We start from the raw sequence: 14,528 nt of genomic DNA, 5'->3' as shown, positions 1-14,528 counted from the left end.
AACTGCTCCGCTCCACCAGCTGCTCTGCTCCATGAGCTGCTCCAGTTCTCTCTGCAAACTGCTCTGCTCCGCTCGCTCTGTGGGCCGCTCCACCCATCCCACAGCTACTCCGCTCTGCCAGCCGCTCTGCTGCCACCAGCTGTCCCGTGATCCGCTCCAGCCGTCCCCACAACTGCTCCACTCCGCCAGCTGCTCTGTTCCACAGTATAGCTTCAGGCTCCCCCACTAGTTAGCACAGTACTCAGTGCTCTCAGCTCAGTACTTTCAGCTCTTTAGTGATTTCAACTCGTAGTGATCTCAGCTCTTAGTGGGGGAGCCCCAGTGCTAGTGCACCATTAGCCCAAAGTGAGTTCAGCTCAGTAACCTGTATTTAGATTCTTGAGGGAATAAAAAAAATCAAGTCTGACATTCCACAGTGGAGAGAGGAGGGGGTGGAACTGGTGCTTCTAGCTCCACAAGGAGACTGCACCACCAGGCACAGATACCTGTCCCCAGCCCCTCTCAATTCACTGGGTTTTGGAACCCATGTCCCTTGTCTAGCAAGTACCACCCAACTGAGGGTGAGTCATTTGTCACCAAGCAGTCCCACAGCTCAGCAGTCTGGGATAGGGTAGGCATACCTATGCAAATATACTCTCTGAAATTCTTTCCACCAGATGTCAGGGTAGAGCTTATCCTGACTCTGCTTACATACTAATTTGTTATTTATAACTGTACAGTATTGAGGAAAATATTGGATTTCCCTTTACCACATACAGCTAAGTAATAAGCACAGGACAGGGTTTGAAACCACTCCTGCAAGGAATGGCAATGGCCACACATTCCTGTAAAAATGTGTACCTGGCAAGAGCCACAGACAGATGCAGGCATGTCTACTGCATGTCAGAATTGGAGCTCTAAAATAACCTGACATGCAATTGCCGTTAAAAAGAGTCAGCATTTGCCAATACTTACCACATAGCAGTATCTGAGCTATAGGGGAGATAGCTACAATAACTGTGTGGTGAAAAGCTGGCAAATATCAGCCTTTTATGGCTTCCTCTCTATCTAGAAAATTAAAACAATTCTTATGTGAAACAAGACTGGCACTTGTCCATAACTCAACTTTCCCTGAAATCATGTGTGTTCAATTATAAGACATGGAATAGTTTAGGTAAACTTCATATAGTTTTATCTGTATGTACTTACACCTTGTTAGGGGACAACTTACATTTTCAAATATGATCATACTGAACCTCCTATCTAGGAAAGAAAGCCCAGAATGGTTCTACAGTAAGCTTAGCCTGTTTTTTTTTCCTGTATGAATTTAAATTGTATTCCTTGTTTCATTCTTTCCTTGGCAATATTTAGAAAAGCAGCACTGAAGCATTTGTTTAGAAAAAGAATCAGTCATTACAAAGAATTAGATGATCTTTGCTAATATATTCTTAGAGGTATGCAGAGCACATATGAATAAATGGAGTAAAGGGTCATCTTCACGTCCCACTGGCTTTAATAAGAATTTTGTCATTGGCCACCAGACCAAAATTTGGCCTTTAATCACCAGTACTGTACATTTTTCACATCTGGTCAACCAAAAATCAGATACATTAGAATCCACAGAGATGGGTGAACTGGTTTGTAATAAAAGAAAAAAAAAGCAGCTCTAAATTTTCCAACCAAACCAAACCTTGACAAAAATCCTGCCCTTTACATTAATTCAGCTAGACTGGAAGCAAAACTGCCAAAATATCACAAGAGAAACTATTTTCACAGCATGGGAGGGACCATGATTTAGTGGATAGGGGATGAGACTGGAAAATTAGAGGCCTTCATCTGTCTCCTAGCTCTGCCATTTACTCACTATGTCACCTTGGGCAGGTTATGTAAACTCCCTGCACCTCAGTTTCTCTACCAGTACAGTAGGGCATAATGATACTTACACATTTCTAAAGTTGTCTGAGGCCTATGGATGAGTACTAAGTGCATTCTGTCCCACTGGATCAAAGACAGGACATATCAAAAACCATATAGGAGAACAAGTTCTCATGAGATTTCCATACAATTTTTCTGATATAAGATAATTTGAGTAAGGCTTTGATAGGCCACTCATGAGTGTGTCTAAACCTCCAGAACTTTTGAGATTCACCCAGTATTAGCATACAGTGATCATTTGCTTAGAGGTAAGAAAGGTTAAAATGCATATTTCAGCTGGGATCAATGCACTCATCTGTGTTACATATATGATTATTATTATTATCAATCGTCATCATCCAAAAAATGGTCATATTGAATTTTACTATGTATTACTTAATTTCCACCTCTTACATTTTCTACAGCTGGATTGGCTTGGTTGCTGTTTAATAGTTTGATGCATCTACAGAGAGATATAACAAAACTTCACATTTATATTGACTCTCTCATAACATTGCTTCACAAAGGCACTCAGATACTGATGGGTGCCAGTAAAACCCTACATAACCAAAGCAATAAGTATTATCTTTGTTTTAGAGCTAGAGAAACTGAGGCATAAAGAAGTTAATATAATTTGGAAAAGATCATACAGTGAGTTAGTGGCATAGATTACCTGTCTCTTAATTCACATTCCACTACTCTAGCCACAAGGCACACTGCTTTCTCTTTCTTATATTCTCTTTGTTGATTAACTTCAGTCTAACATTATCATGTTTTAAGTACCTTTCCCCAGAAACAATAAAAACCTCTAGCACTACTGGAACCATATGCTGAATTTAAAATACTAAACTTTGAGACAACTCAATGTTCATTTTCTCATTAGGTTTTAATTCATTTCCTTTCACAAGCAAATACTACACATTCTCACAATATCTACAAGTAGTTAAATGAAGAAATACTTGCAAATCACTTGATTTGGTACCTGATCCTCTCTCACTGAACTCAATGGGAGCTTTACCATTGATTTCAATGAGGACAGGATCAAATCTTTATTTGGGAAGTTCCATAGAAAGCTTGCCAGCCTCCAAGGGAAAAATTAAACAAGCAGATCATTAAGGCCCACAAGTCAGCTAAAAGGTCAAATCTCAGTTTCAGGCTACATGGCAAAAGCATTTAAAAACTGCATCATAAAAAATACCATTCTGTTGATTGATGGGATAAATAGGAACCCTTAGGCAGGAATTTAAAGTATAGCAAGTACTGTTAAAGAAAATAAATTGCTATTACATTTGCAACATTACAGTCTATAATCATTTGCCCATTTTATTAAAATAGTATATAAGGTAATTTTAATTGAATAAATTATATATGCATTCATCCAATTCATAGGCAATTCAAAATGAGTTCAATTTTGATGTTTGTTTTCTTTACTCAGTGTTAAATATCCAAGTACCAGATTCTTCAGTCTTTACTCAGAATTTGGACCTAAATTAACTACAAACATTGTTCTTTAATCCAATATTCTTTGTATCTAAAGGCAACATTGTTAAGCAGAGTAGATTGTAATTATACATTGACTCTATCTGGTTTTTAAAGAGATCTTTTTAGATAGTCCTCATTTTATTTAGAATACAGCTGAAACCAGGCACAGTACATATGGTGAATATCGACTTACTCCCTAAATAAGAAAGCAGAAACATTGGGGTGATTTTTGGCAAATAATTCTAATACTATTAAATTTATTCTCAAAGTTTATCCTTATTATGCCTAGTTTGTATGATCATTGTGACATTTAATATTTTTTCTTTTTACAGAAACCTTATTAACTGAAAGTCCTGTCCTCTGAAGTAGTAATAATAATATTAGCACCTAGTACATGGTATACTTAACATTTTTCATTTGTAATTCTCAATAGGGAGTCACCACTCAGGAATCTGATGAAAGATATGCTAAAAAGTAAGCCCCCATTATTTAAACAACATGATTTATCACCCGGCACCTGTCAGTTACTCAACCAGCATTTAAAATCAAAATTCATATTCTGAAAAAGTAAAAGATGCTGCTTTTTATTTATTGCAAAATATTCTTCCAATGGTGCAAGCTTTTAAATGCAAAAAGGCCACTTATTTTTTAGGAAAAACTGGCTGTTTTCCTTTATTAGTCACACTGTGCTATTGAGACAATCTTTTTTGAACTGGGTTGACTCTAAAAGACTCTAAAAGAGTTTCATCTTGCTTTTTGAGTAACAAGAAAATTATAAAGAACTAGATCTGATCATATTTTGATCGATTCTTGATAGCTTTACATTTCTCAGGAGTAACTGGAACACTGTTTCCCACCTTAGAGAAAGATGCTTCCTTAAATAACTGTCATTAAGGATTAGAAAACACTTTGGAACTACCAATCAAAACACTTATAGTAGAATAACATCCTCAGATATGTCACCATTTTTTTGAAAAAGTAGTGGAATAATGTTATATAATTATGTTTAATTTTTACAGACTCCTGGTTTGGAATCTCTAATAACAAAGACTTCCAGCCTTCTGTGTTGTGTGTCATTCTTCAACTCTTCCTGAGTCCTGATTTTGCATTTCTAATGAAGCTGAACTGACAAAGCGTGAAAGTGGTCTAAAGGGAAAAAACAAAGAAAGCAACCCTGTTTTTACTGTGCCAAGACTAATCAATATTCCAGAAGCTCAGCCTTTTATTCCTCCTTCAGTTGTGTTTATTTTTTTTCCAGAGTTGGATTAATAGTCTCCTCCCCTTTTCTTAAGTTGCAGTGATAGTAAGTTGTTGTATCCAGAGCACATGCATATTGTCAGTCTTCTACTTCTCTTGCTCACTGAATTTTTCCATCTCTATTGTACCTACTGGGAAATTTACCTTGTTGCTTGGCTTTTGTGCTGGGAACATTGCAGAATTTGAAAAGGTGAGCTTGTTTTCTTTATTGGTGTTTTTCGTTTTTCATTCTCTTCTTTTGTAAAATACTTTTCTAGGTCATTTGATATGATGATGCTTTGAGGTGTATACTGAATGTTCTTTCTTGATTTTAATCTTACTTAAAAAGAGCAGATTGGGGTGATATTGCGTTAACTGGTCCTGGAGGGAGAAGAGGGCTGGGTGAATCTATAAGCTTGTTACAAAATACTGCAAACTAATTTTCTGAAGAAAAATCTTTCAAACACACAGCAGTCATGCCTCCATGATCAAAAATACCATACACAATACATTTAGTTCAGCCTAAGAACTCCCCCCCCCACTCTGCAGCCAATTAAAAAAAGACTAATTAAATATTATAGCTTTTCCCAATTTAAAATAGACATTTGTTAAACAAAAGGAGAGAGGGGAAGACAGAAAAGGGGGAATCGGACATGTGTGTATATAGACAATCTTGTTAAAAAACCATATTACAATGTGTTAAAATGCAGGGAGAACAGTATATTAACATATTAGTTTTAAACATATATTAACTCCAAGAGCAAGACCAAATCCCATCAAAAACATTTTCTTACCTTTTTAAACAACATGATTAGCCCCTTCAAACATCCTTCTTCCAAAACCTGAACTTTCTAAATGCTTTCTGCAAGGCTAATTAGGCAATAGATGTAGGAAGGCAGAAAGATATAAATGACCTATATAATTGAGAATGGATTTCAGTGGTGCAGCCAGCTATATCCATTCATGAATTTGTGACCCTACTAGAGAAATACTAGAATAGATAGCAGGCATAAATGTGTTATCCAACATTATGGAAAAGCAGATTCTCACTTTGCAAAATAGTTTTGTGCAGATTTAATTACAGAATAAATTAATTTCAAGCAGTCAAAAAAATTACAGCGTGTTTGAAATGAAAAGTAGATTATCTTGCAAACATGTCCCAACTATTTTAAAGAAAACTTTAAAAAAAAATCTTAAAGGCAAATCTGTAGTGTGATTTTTATCAGATCATATCAATGCAAAGCATTATCTGTAGTGTGAACTTGTAACAAACATGAAGAAACAGGCTAACTGGGTTACATCTTCTGATGTTTTACAGATGTGTTCAGAGTAGCTTACATACTTCAAAGAGGAATGTTACTATCAAAGACATACCTCCTGAGTAGTAAGTAAAGAGAAACTATTCCTGCTGTGTTTTGCAATATAACAGGAGAGAAATCAATGCAGGACAAAGCATTAAAATTATCTAGAAACATCTGAAATACATAATATTCTGAATGCTATGATTTAAAAAGATATTTATCAGAAGTTTCATTGAAAGGTGGGATAGGCAGATTCTGTACAGATAAATATGTGCCTGCTAAATACATGAAAATGAGGCTTGATCAATAGTTATAGATATACAGCAGCTGATTCTCCTGTGACATCCATTTTATAGTATTGTGACTCCATTGACTGCAGTGAAGTTACTCCTCATTTATACCAATGTGAAAGAAGAATCAGGCCCATTCCCTGCAGATGCAGAAATACAGATCTGAACAAAATCTATACTTTCAAATCAGGGTTCCACCAACTGTTGCACTTATTTACCACATACTGCAATCAATTAATTAATCTAAATAATCCAAGTCTGCTTGTTATATGATGAGTATTTGCCTGCATGTGTAGATATGACTAATCATTCCTCTGAAGTTTAACTTATTGTGACATTTGACATATCTTGTCTTCTAGCTTCCTCCTGCACTTCCCAAGGAAGAAGGTCTTCTGTCTTTCTGGAGAGATTTTAACAGCAGTAAATTATAAAAGAAGAAATCACATTTCAAAATATAGATGACTAAAAGTAACGGAGAAGATCCAAGATCTGGAAGTAGGATGGAGCGCTTTCAGCAAGGAGTACGGAAACGTACACTCCTGGCAAAAAAGAAGATGCAGAGCGTAACTAAGGATGATGTTAAAGGTTACCTAGTGAGGAATGCCTTTGTGCTCCTCACCGTCACTGCTGTCATTGTTGGTGAGTAATTTGATCAATAGGGAGATTCTGTTTCTCCATTGCATTTGACAGCCTTAGAAAATGTCCTTTGGCCTCAGCAATTAGCATTCTGAAAGAGATCCCAGATTCTTCTCCACTGATAATAACTTGCTGGCTTGGAGCATTTTTGGCTATGGAAGTGTATGTTGAAGTTTTGGAGAAAGTATAATTTTAGTTATTCTAGTATTCAAAGCGGTGAATCATTTTGGTAAAGGACATTAATTCAGCTGTTTTATTAATTCCTCTGTTTAAGAATCAACCCTACTATAACAGAACAAAAGGACTGAATAATCAAACAAAATCTGTTTCTGCCAAAAAGCAGTTGCAATACAATGCCTCAGAATGTCACTTTCCACTAACCCATGCAATTAACATGTTGAAATGAGAGACAGAAGTCCCCAATATTAATTATAGGGTCATTTGCTTCTCAGACAAGCCAAATATCAGAGATCAGAACCCAGAGTCTAAACCTTTTGTGCTTTCCCTTGACAAATATAAAATAAAACACAAACCTAAATCCAAGGTCATGCTTTCTCAATTACTCTTATTCTTACACTTGCATCTTTCAGATACAATCTGAGAGGCAATAAGAGTTCTACCTGCTCAAGGACTGCAGGATGGTGACTAATCAGACATTGTTTCTATACATGGTGGAAATTCAGTAGATCAAATAGCATGCTCAAACTTTTCAGCTTCCATTAATTTAAATCGGAGGGGGTCTGGCCCGCGAAATGAGCAATGCTGGATTTAGAATGTGCCAAAATTTAAAAATCTTTTAAAATATTTTTAGCTACATAAAAGATTGATTTGATGGAAAGACTTTTATCTGAAGACAATGAATTTTCACCAAAAAGTGTTCTATACAGAAATATTTTATTATTCATAATTGTTATTTTTCTTAACTAGAATTTTGCTATCTAAACAATATCATTTTGCACTGAATAAAACAATTCCCTCTTTTGTGGAGCAAGTAGATTTTGGTTCTGTAATAAAAAAAAATTGTGATCAGATTAATTTCAAGCCTAAACATATTAATCCACTCACCCACATGCCAAATTTTAGAGTTTACAAATGAGGCCAAATCCTGCTTGGGTGAGCAGTCCCATTAATACCTTTAGAGACTGCTGTAATGATGCTTCCTTATGTAGATTTGATTGTTTCATTTCCTAAGCTTCCTTAGGAATCAGACATCATTGTTGCTGTTACTGTTTCTCATATCTGTAGGATTATTTGTAAGAATTTCCATTTTATTGGTGGTCTTTTGCTGACAGAAAATGCAGTCTGGGGGCCAAATACAGTACCTACTTTATATCCCTAACAGAAATAGCACCTTTTCACTTTTTATCAAGAGTAATTGGTTAACAGTGTTTTGATTCCTAAGTAAGAATTTGCCACAGTCAACAAAAAAATTAATTAATATCAGTAACATAAAACAAAGTATTTTAACTGGTTGTCCACTGAGGAAGGTGCATTATAGGATCTGAAGTTAAAAATATGATCTAATTCAAAAGCAATTTAATTCTTAGACTAATCTGCTCACAGCAAGGTATATCACTAAGTTTATAATGAGGAACTAGCAATTCTTCCAGCACTGGTCTAGCACTGGTGTAGTTCCCCCAGCACTAGCAATGGTGGGAACATTCATATAGGCTCTCATGTTCACAAGTGCATCCACCATTGCTAGCACTAGTGGAGCAGCAGTGATGCTAGAACTGTTGAAAATTCACACTGTAGCAAAGACCATTGTGACAAATTCTGACTACTCATACAGTGGTATATCTGGAGTACCTCTCACTCCAGCAGCTTCAGAAGCGTTACTTTAGATATACTAGTGCAGTGGAGAGCAGAATTTGCCTATGTTTGTAAAATGATGTGTAAACTTACATTATATGCACAAATAAAGGGGAGGCATATCTATGGCTCTCAACAAAAGAGCAACTTCTTATAAATAAGTAGACCTCCTGTTACTGGTATGCTGAGGTAGAAATATATATTAATTGGGAACTGGATGGCTTAAGAGTATGAACACCTCTAAATTGTCACTCTGCATCAGGTTGGTAACGACTAAATTTTGTTACCATCTCTCAGTTGTTTGGGAATCTACATAAAACCAGATGGTGGGCATGGTCTAGTTCCTAGTGGACAGTAGTCCACATCACAAAACTAATCACCGTTAGAATGAATTGGCAACCTTGTTGGCTATCACAGTAAAAGGACCAGAGTTTGAATGAACATGAAAACTGAACTGTGTTTTTGTGCCATGGCAGGGTTGAAACATCACCAAGTGGTAGCAGGCAGGGCACATTTGAGGAAGCTTTCATTGCTGACAGCCCAGGCTCTAACAATTAGATAAATAAACCAAGGGCTTTAGTTTCCAGGGCTGTCAGTACAGCAACTTTAAAAAGGACTGAATTCACTAATTGTAAAATCAAATGTTACGTACCAACACTTTCCTGCTGGCCGTTTTGTCAAGGTGGGAAAGCAGGTTTAATATGGCGCTTCCCACTTCATTTGTTAAGCAGGACTGAATCTGGTAGAGATTAAATTTGTAGGATCATAGGACTTAGCCCACAATTACAGGACCATAGTTTCAAGTGGGTATCTGAGTTCATGTAACAATTGTTATGAATGCATAGATACATATTTGCTCATAGAAAATGGATATACATTTATCTGATTTGTGCACATTTATTTTGTTGACTTAACTGACATTACCTAGCACTCACCTATAAGCAAGAGCATAGTGCACAGGAAATAGCATCGTGATCCTCACGAGATAAGGGAAAGTGTATCTATTACCTCTAACTTCAGGTGCTACTGCAATGAAAATTGAAGAGAATGAACAGAACTGATGAAAAAGGATGAGTGTATACATGCTATTGCAAAGCCCGAAAGATGAAAGAAGGCAATGCAAAGTGCCAGTTATCTTTGAGGGGAAAGCACAGAATCAATTGCTAGGGTACAGATAAAAGGCTTCCTTGTCTGCTGCAATAAAAACAATTAAAGTAAAAAAATTAAGCTATTGATATGGAGATGTCAGAAGTTTCTCCAGAGCTAAAGCTGAGACTAACTTCTATAATATTCCTGGTTTTGGCACCTTTTCTGAAACCTTCAAGAAAGTTCCTTTTGGTGTCAAATTTTGCATGTATGGTCTGTGGCTCATTATTACTATTGTTATAGTTTCATAAAATTGGAGCTGATTTCAAACAAGCTATCTTTGAGAAATATGATGTAGAAAAAAATAGGTCATTCTAAAGTTTTGAAAACGTCTGTAAGTTCTTTTGTCTGCAAAATGAGTTGTCTAGAAACTTTAAATGAGCTTTTCAGTGAATCTTGGCAAGTTCTAGGGTTCAGGACCTATTCTGAGCTGGAGAAAGGCATATTTGGGGAGTTGTTCACTAGTGAATTGAGTATGACAAAATGACCAGTAGCACTTCTAAGGTGTGCTGCAGGTCCTGATGACTTTTGGAAAGTTTGCAGGAGGTCTTACAGACTTTGAAATGTTCACCAAAAACTTTGGCATAATCTCAATGGCTGTTCCATTCCCCCATGCTTCCCTTCTTGTATAGTCTCTCCTGATTCCTGCTGCCCACCACCCAGTTTCCAAAACTCCCACAGGAGTCCAGATTTTTTCCAGAAGAACTCTGAAACTCCACAGGAACTCCAGTGGAGTTTGGTGGCTACCCAAGGGAAAAGCTCAAGTCACTTAGAGTTTATGAGTAGAACTCTTGTGAAGCTAGTCACAGAGGAGCACTACTAAAACTGAGAGGTCCAGTGGTACTAAAGGAGAATGGGGAGTATATAAGATAAGCAATAGTTCCTGCATATTTTGTGAGGTGATCACGACCCTACTGAACTCTCTAGCTAAAATCTTTTCACAGTGACCAGTCTAACTAATCTAGCTGTGCACTGGGACACTCCATGGGGGAAAGGGAAGGAATCCATTCCCCAGTCCACAGAGTTAAAGCAGTGCTGCTTTGTTACTGCTAATTGAGCCTAATGGCTGGAATAGGTGAAGGATCAGAACATGTGCACAGCAGAAGATCCTCCTGCCTCATGCCACAAAAGTGTAGAATTCTGAGCCACACAGATGATGTGCATGGTGTACCCACATTTTACCTCCCTGGTGTGGTGAAACTGCTCCTATGCTGCTGCTCAAGGGCACTCTGTAGCCCGAGAAGAGGGATATAATTTTCCCCATTTAAGATGCACATGATCTCAATATACACTTTGTAAGTGCACATGGCCACAGTGCCTGAGGTAGGGAGCTTAAAATTCACATGGGACCAAGATGTCAGGCTACTAAGGTGTGGTTTTAGGTGAGCAAGCATGAGCACATCACACAGGGCACAGAGGGTTCACCTGGAAGTGAGCAAAAGGGACAGAGACACATAAGAACCTGCACAGTTCACAAGCTCCTCACTGACTCCTCTCACTGAATAATTCCAAACTTTTCAAAAATGCCTCAAGCATATTCCCAGACAAACACTGAAATTGGAGTTAAGATTGAAAAAAAAAATCACTATGGGGAAAAAAATGTAAAAGATCACTTTAATTTTCTTACAACAGAACAAAACCTGAAAGTTCAAATGTACCAAGTTTTCTTTATCAGTTACTTCTTACAATACTACCATACTTTTGATTTTACAATTATTACACACTCATAGTTTGAAACTAAACAGCATCCAAAAATTCAAATGACTATTATTTTATTTAAAGCCACATACAGTACAGAGAAATCACATACTTGGTCAATGTGGGAATCGAAATGTACAGATCAACCAAGGTAGAAGTTCTTTTAGATATATAACTATATGTACAAACTTCCTGTGCTCCAAACTCTGGAACTATCATAGGGTAGAATAGTGCTGAAAAATAACATTTTGGAGCAGTCATAAAATTTGTGTGCAGAAAGTACACACTGCAGTTTACTGCACTGTACATACAAATTGTACTAATATCATAACTTTTTCTAAATAGATGTCAGAGACCTTCTAAAAACTCATTCTGAGCTGTTTAAAGCTGATTTAAGACTACTTCTTACAGACTAGATTTGAAGGCTATGTTGCATGGAATGTGAGAAGTTGGCATGAGCATAGCATTAAATATGTTTGTATGGCTTTAACTATGATTTCAATTCTCTATGTAAAAAGATAACAGGACAGGGCAAAGGCTCTGTGAAAAAAATACATTGCAATAGATAGAATGGGTGACCTGAACTTTGTCTGAAGGTATTTTATGGGCTGTATATTTGCATGACACCCAGCATATGTCTAAAGGGGATAAAAAACCACTATTTTAGCTATAGGTATTGTAAAAACTATTGTTAAGGTTGCCTGACCCTTTCTAATCTATGATTCAGTTGCTTACAAATTTCTGAAACTTTCATCTTTCAGGCTGAAATTTTCACTATCCTTTCCTTAACATAATATAATCTTTTAGATTCCAGGTTAATATTTAAACCATATTTCAGGGTAATTCCAAAGACAGCAGGATATGGCAGATTAAGTAACATTTTATGTGTCACTAGTATGTTTACAGATGAGTTGTGAGGAAAAGTATTTTGGAAAGTAAATAAAGAGCTCCTGGTTTTAAGGATTTTAGAATGAATCAAGAAAATTGTTAGATTTCTGTGACTATCTGGTATATCCTTGGCTACATAAGGTAGGCTGAGTGACAGCCAGTGATAGCTAACTAAGAGTAAAAAGACATCCAAAATAATTGCATTTTGAGGAATTTTTTGAAAGAGGTGATTTGGAGAAAGGAAGAGGTGATAGTTGTAAGTAGAAGAAGAGACAAAGGGAATTGGAGGTAGTTCAAACAATTAATATTAAACATTCATGTATAGAATAAGTAGGTGTGTTTTCTATGAATTTTCTTGTTTGTTTTTTTTACAAATCTGGAGATTGGCCTTTGGGATGGGTTTTAGGTCATAAATATAAATCAGTCAGATGGTCTTATACTTATTCTTACTAGATATTGGCATGGCTTCCACATTTCTTTGCAAATTAGCAGAACTGACACAATGTTTGTTCAAGAAAGGTGTAAGATTGAATAAGAGGTGTGTTGTGCACCCTGGCTGATCTGCCTTAGGTGAAACACTATATACAGAGAAGGTTACATGTGTCTACTTATAGCCCTAACTGCGTCTAGTTCATTATAGTCGTTCCTCAATTTCATGAGGACCAACTTTACAAACGAAACAAAAAATGCCACACACCTGTCTGGGTATCAATCTCTCAAGACTCTACTTAATCAGATATTATTGGAAGTACCGAAAAGGCAACTCACAGATGACACTGTCTAGTGCACAGATTTTGGTGTTTCTTACAAGTATTTTCACCTAGCCTTTTTTTTTGCCATTAGTGTAGTCTTTAGGGTGAGTTGTAGCCCTTTCTGAAAAATGTTTAACAGACCAGGAGATTTATTTGTAGATGCCATATCTGCAGGTGATGTGAATATACATTCATTATATTCAATATATATATTCATTATAAGGATCATGCTTCATGGACCACCCTTCCTAGAGGTGTGATCCTTCAAGAGGTTGAGCACCAAAGAGAATGTTGGGAAGATACAGATGAGAGACGCTGAGGCTGAAGAGTTAACAGAAGTTCTGTAACAAATCAATACATTAAACAGACTGTTCTCTCAGTAATACTGGACAGTATTCATCCAAGAATTGTTAAGAAATTTAAGAATGAAGTGGCTTAGCAAATATATGCAATTTATTAAAAATCAGCTAGTATACCAGAGAGCTAGAGGATTGCAAGTGTTGTACAGGAACCTACCTATCTTTTAATAAGTTGCTAGAGGTGATCTTGTGAATTACAGATCAGAAAGTCTTACTTCAATACCAGGAGATATGATTGCAATGATCATTAAAAATTATAAAAACATTTAAATAAGCATGATATAATTAGGGACAAACCAGCCTGCCTGACTTTTCTGATGGGAAATCCTTGCTCTAACCTACTCAGATTATTTGTGTGTGTCAAGAAATGTTGGATAAAAGAGAACTTGGAAATATAATTGAACTGGATTTTCAAAACTCCTTTGACAATGTGCCACACAAGAGTCTATGTTGCATGAAATGAAACATCTTTACCCCCTAGTGTTTACAGGCATAAAATGCTTTTGGCACAAGCAGAGTTTGATTCATCAAACATTTGTTTAGCACTGTGACAGACACCTCAATTACACAATTAGACTACTCAAGTACTAGATTTCATATGTTAATGGGTGGTCATTGCAGGAATCAGGAGTTATGATAGGTTCTCTATAGAGATCATGTATTCTGGATGTTAAAGTGCTATGCACATTGCAAGAGCAAACAGTTTCGGAACTAATGAAAATAATGAGCATATTATTTATAAATGGGATTGTGACATGGTACCTATGACTCCCTCCCAATAGAGTTAGAGGGAATGAATGATTGGAGTTAGAATAGGATATGACACTTTATGACATATGAGGTCTGATATGAAGCTAAAGCAATATTGGAGCTCCTAGCAATTATCTTTGAAATAACTGAGCATCGGAGAAGGGCAAACATAGCACTGATCTTTAAAAAGTGGAACAGAGAGGACCTAGGGACTGGTCATCTAACTTTGATATCTAGAAAGATACTGGCATAAATTATTAAACAATCATTTTATAGGCACCTAGA

At 36.6% G+C, this 14,528-nt stretch overlaps 1 protein-coding gene across 1 annotated transcript in view; it reads left to right on the top strand.

Annotated features, from left to right (window-relative positions):
* Nucleotides 1–4,657: 4,657 nt before the first annotated feature.
* The window catches only part of SLC1A3 (solute carrier family 1 member 3), an 82,185-nt gene continuing 72,314 nt past the window's right edge, over nt 4,658–14,528 (top strand). The window contains exons 1-2 of the mRNA XM_030567187.1: nt 4,658–4,822; nt 6,562–6,841. Of these exons, the coding sequence (XP_030423047.1) occupies nt 6,661–6,841 (181 nt within the window). The 5' untranslated portion in view covers nt 4,658–4,822; nt 6,562–6,660. The remainder of the gene's footprint in view (nt 4,823–6,561; nt 6,842–14,528) is intronic.

Source organism: Gopherus evgoodei, chromosome 6 (genome assembly GCF_007399415.2).
Source record: "Gopherus evgoodei ecotype Sinaloan lineage chromosome 6, rGopEvg1_v1.p, whole genome shotgun sequence".
Classification (NCBI taxonomy): Eukaryota; Metazoa; Chordata; order Testudines; family Testudinidae; genus Gopherus; species Gopherus evgoodei.
Note: the sequence above shows the minus strand (reverse complement) of the source record. Positions and strands in the feature narration are given on the sequence as shown.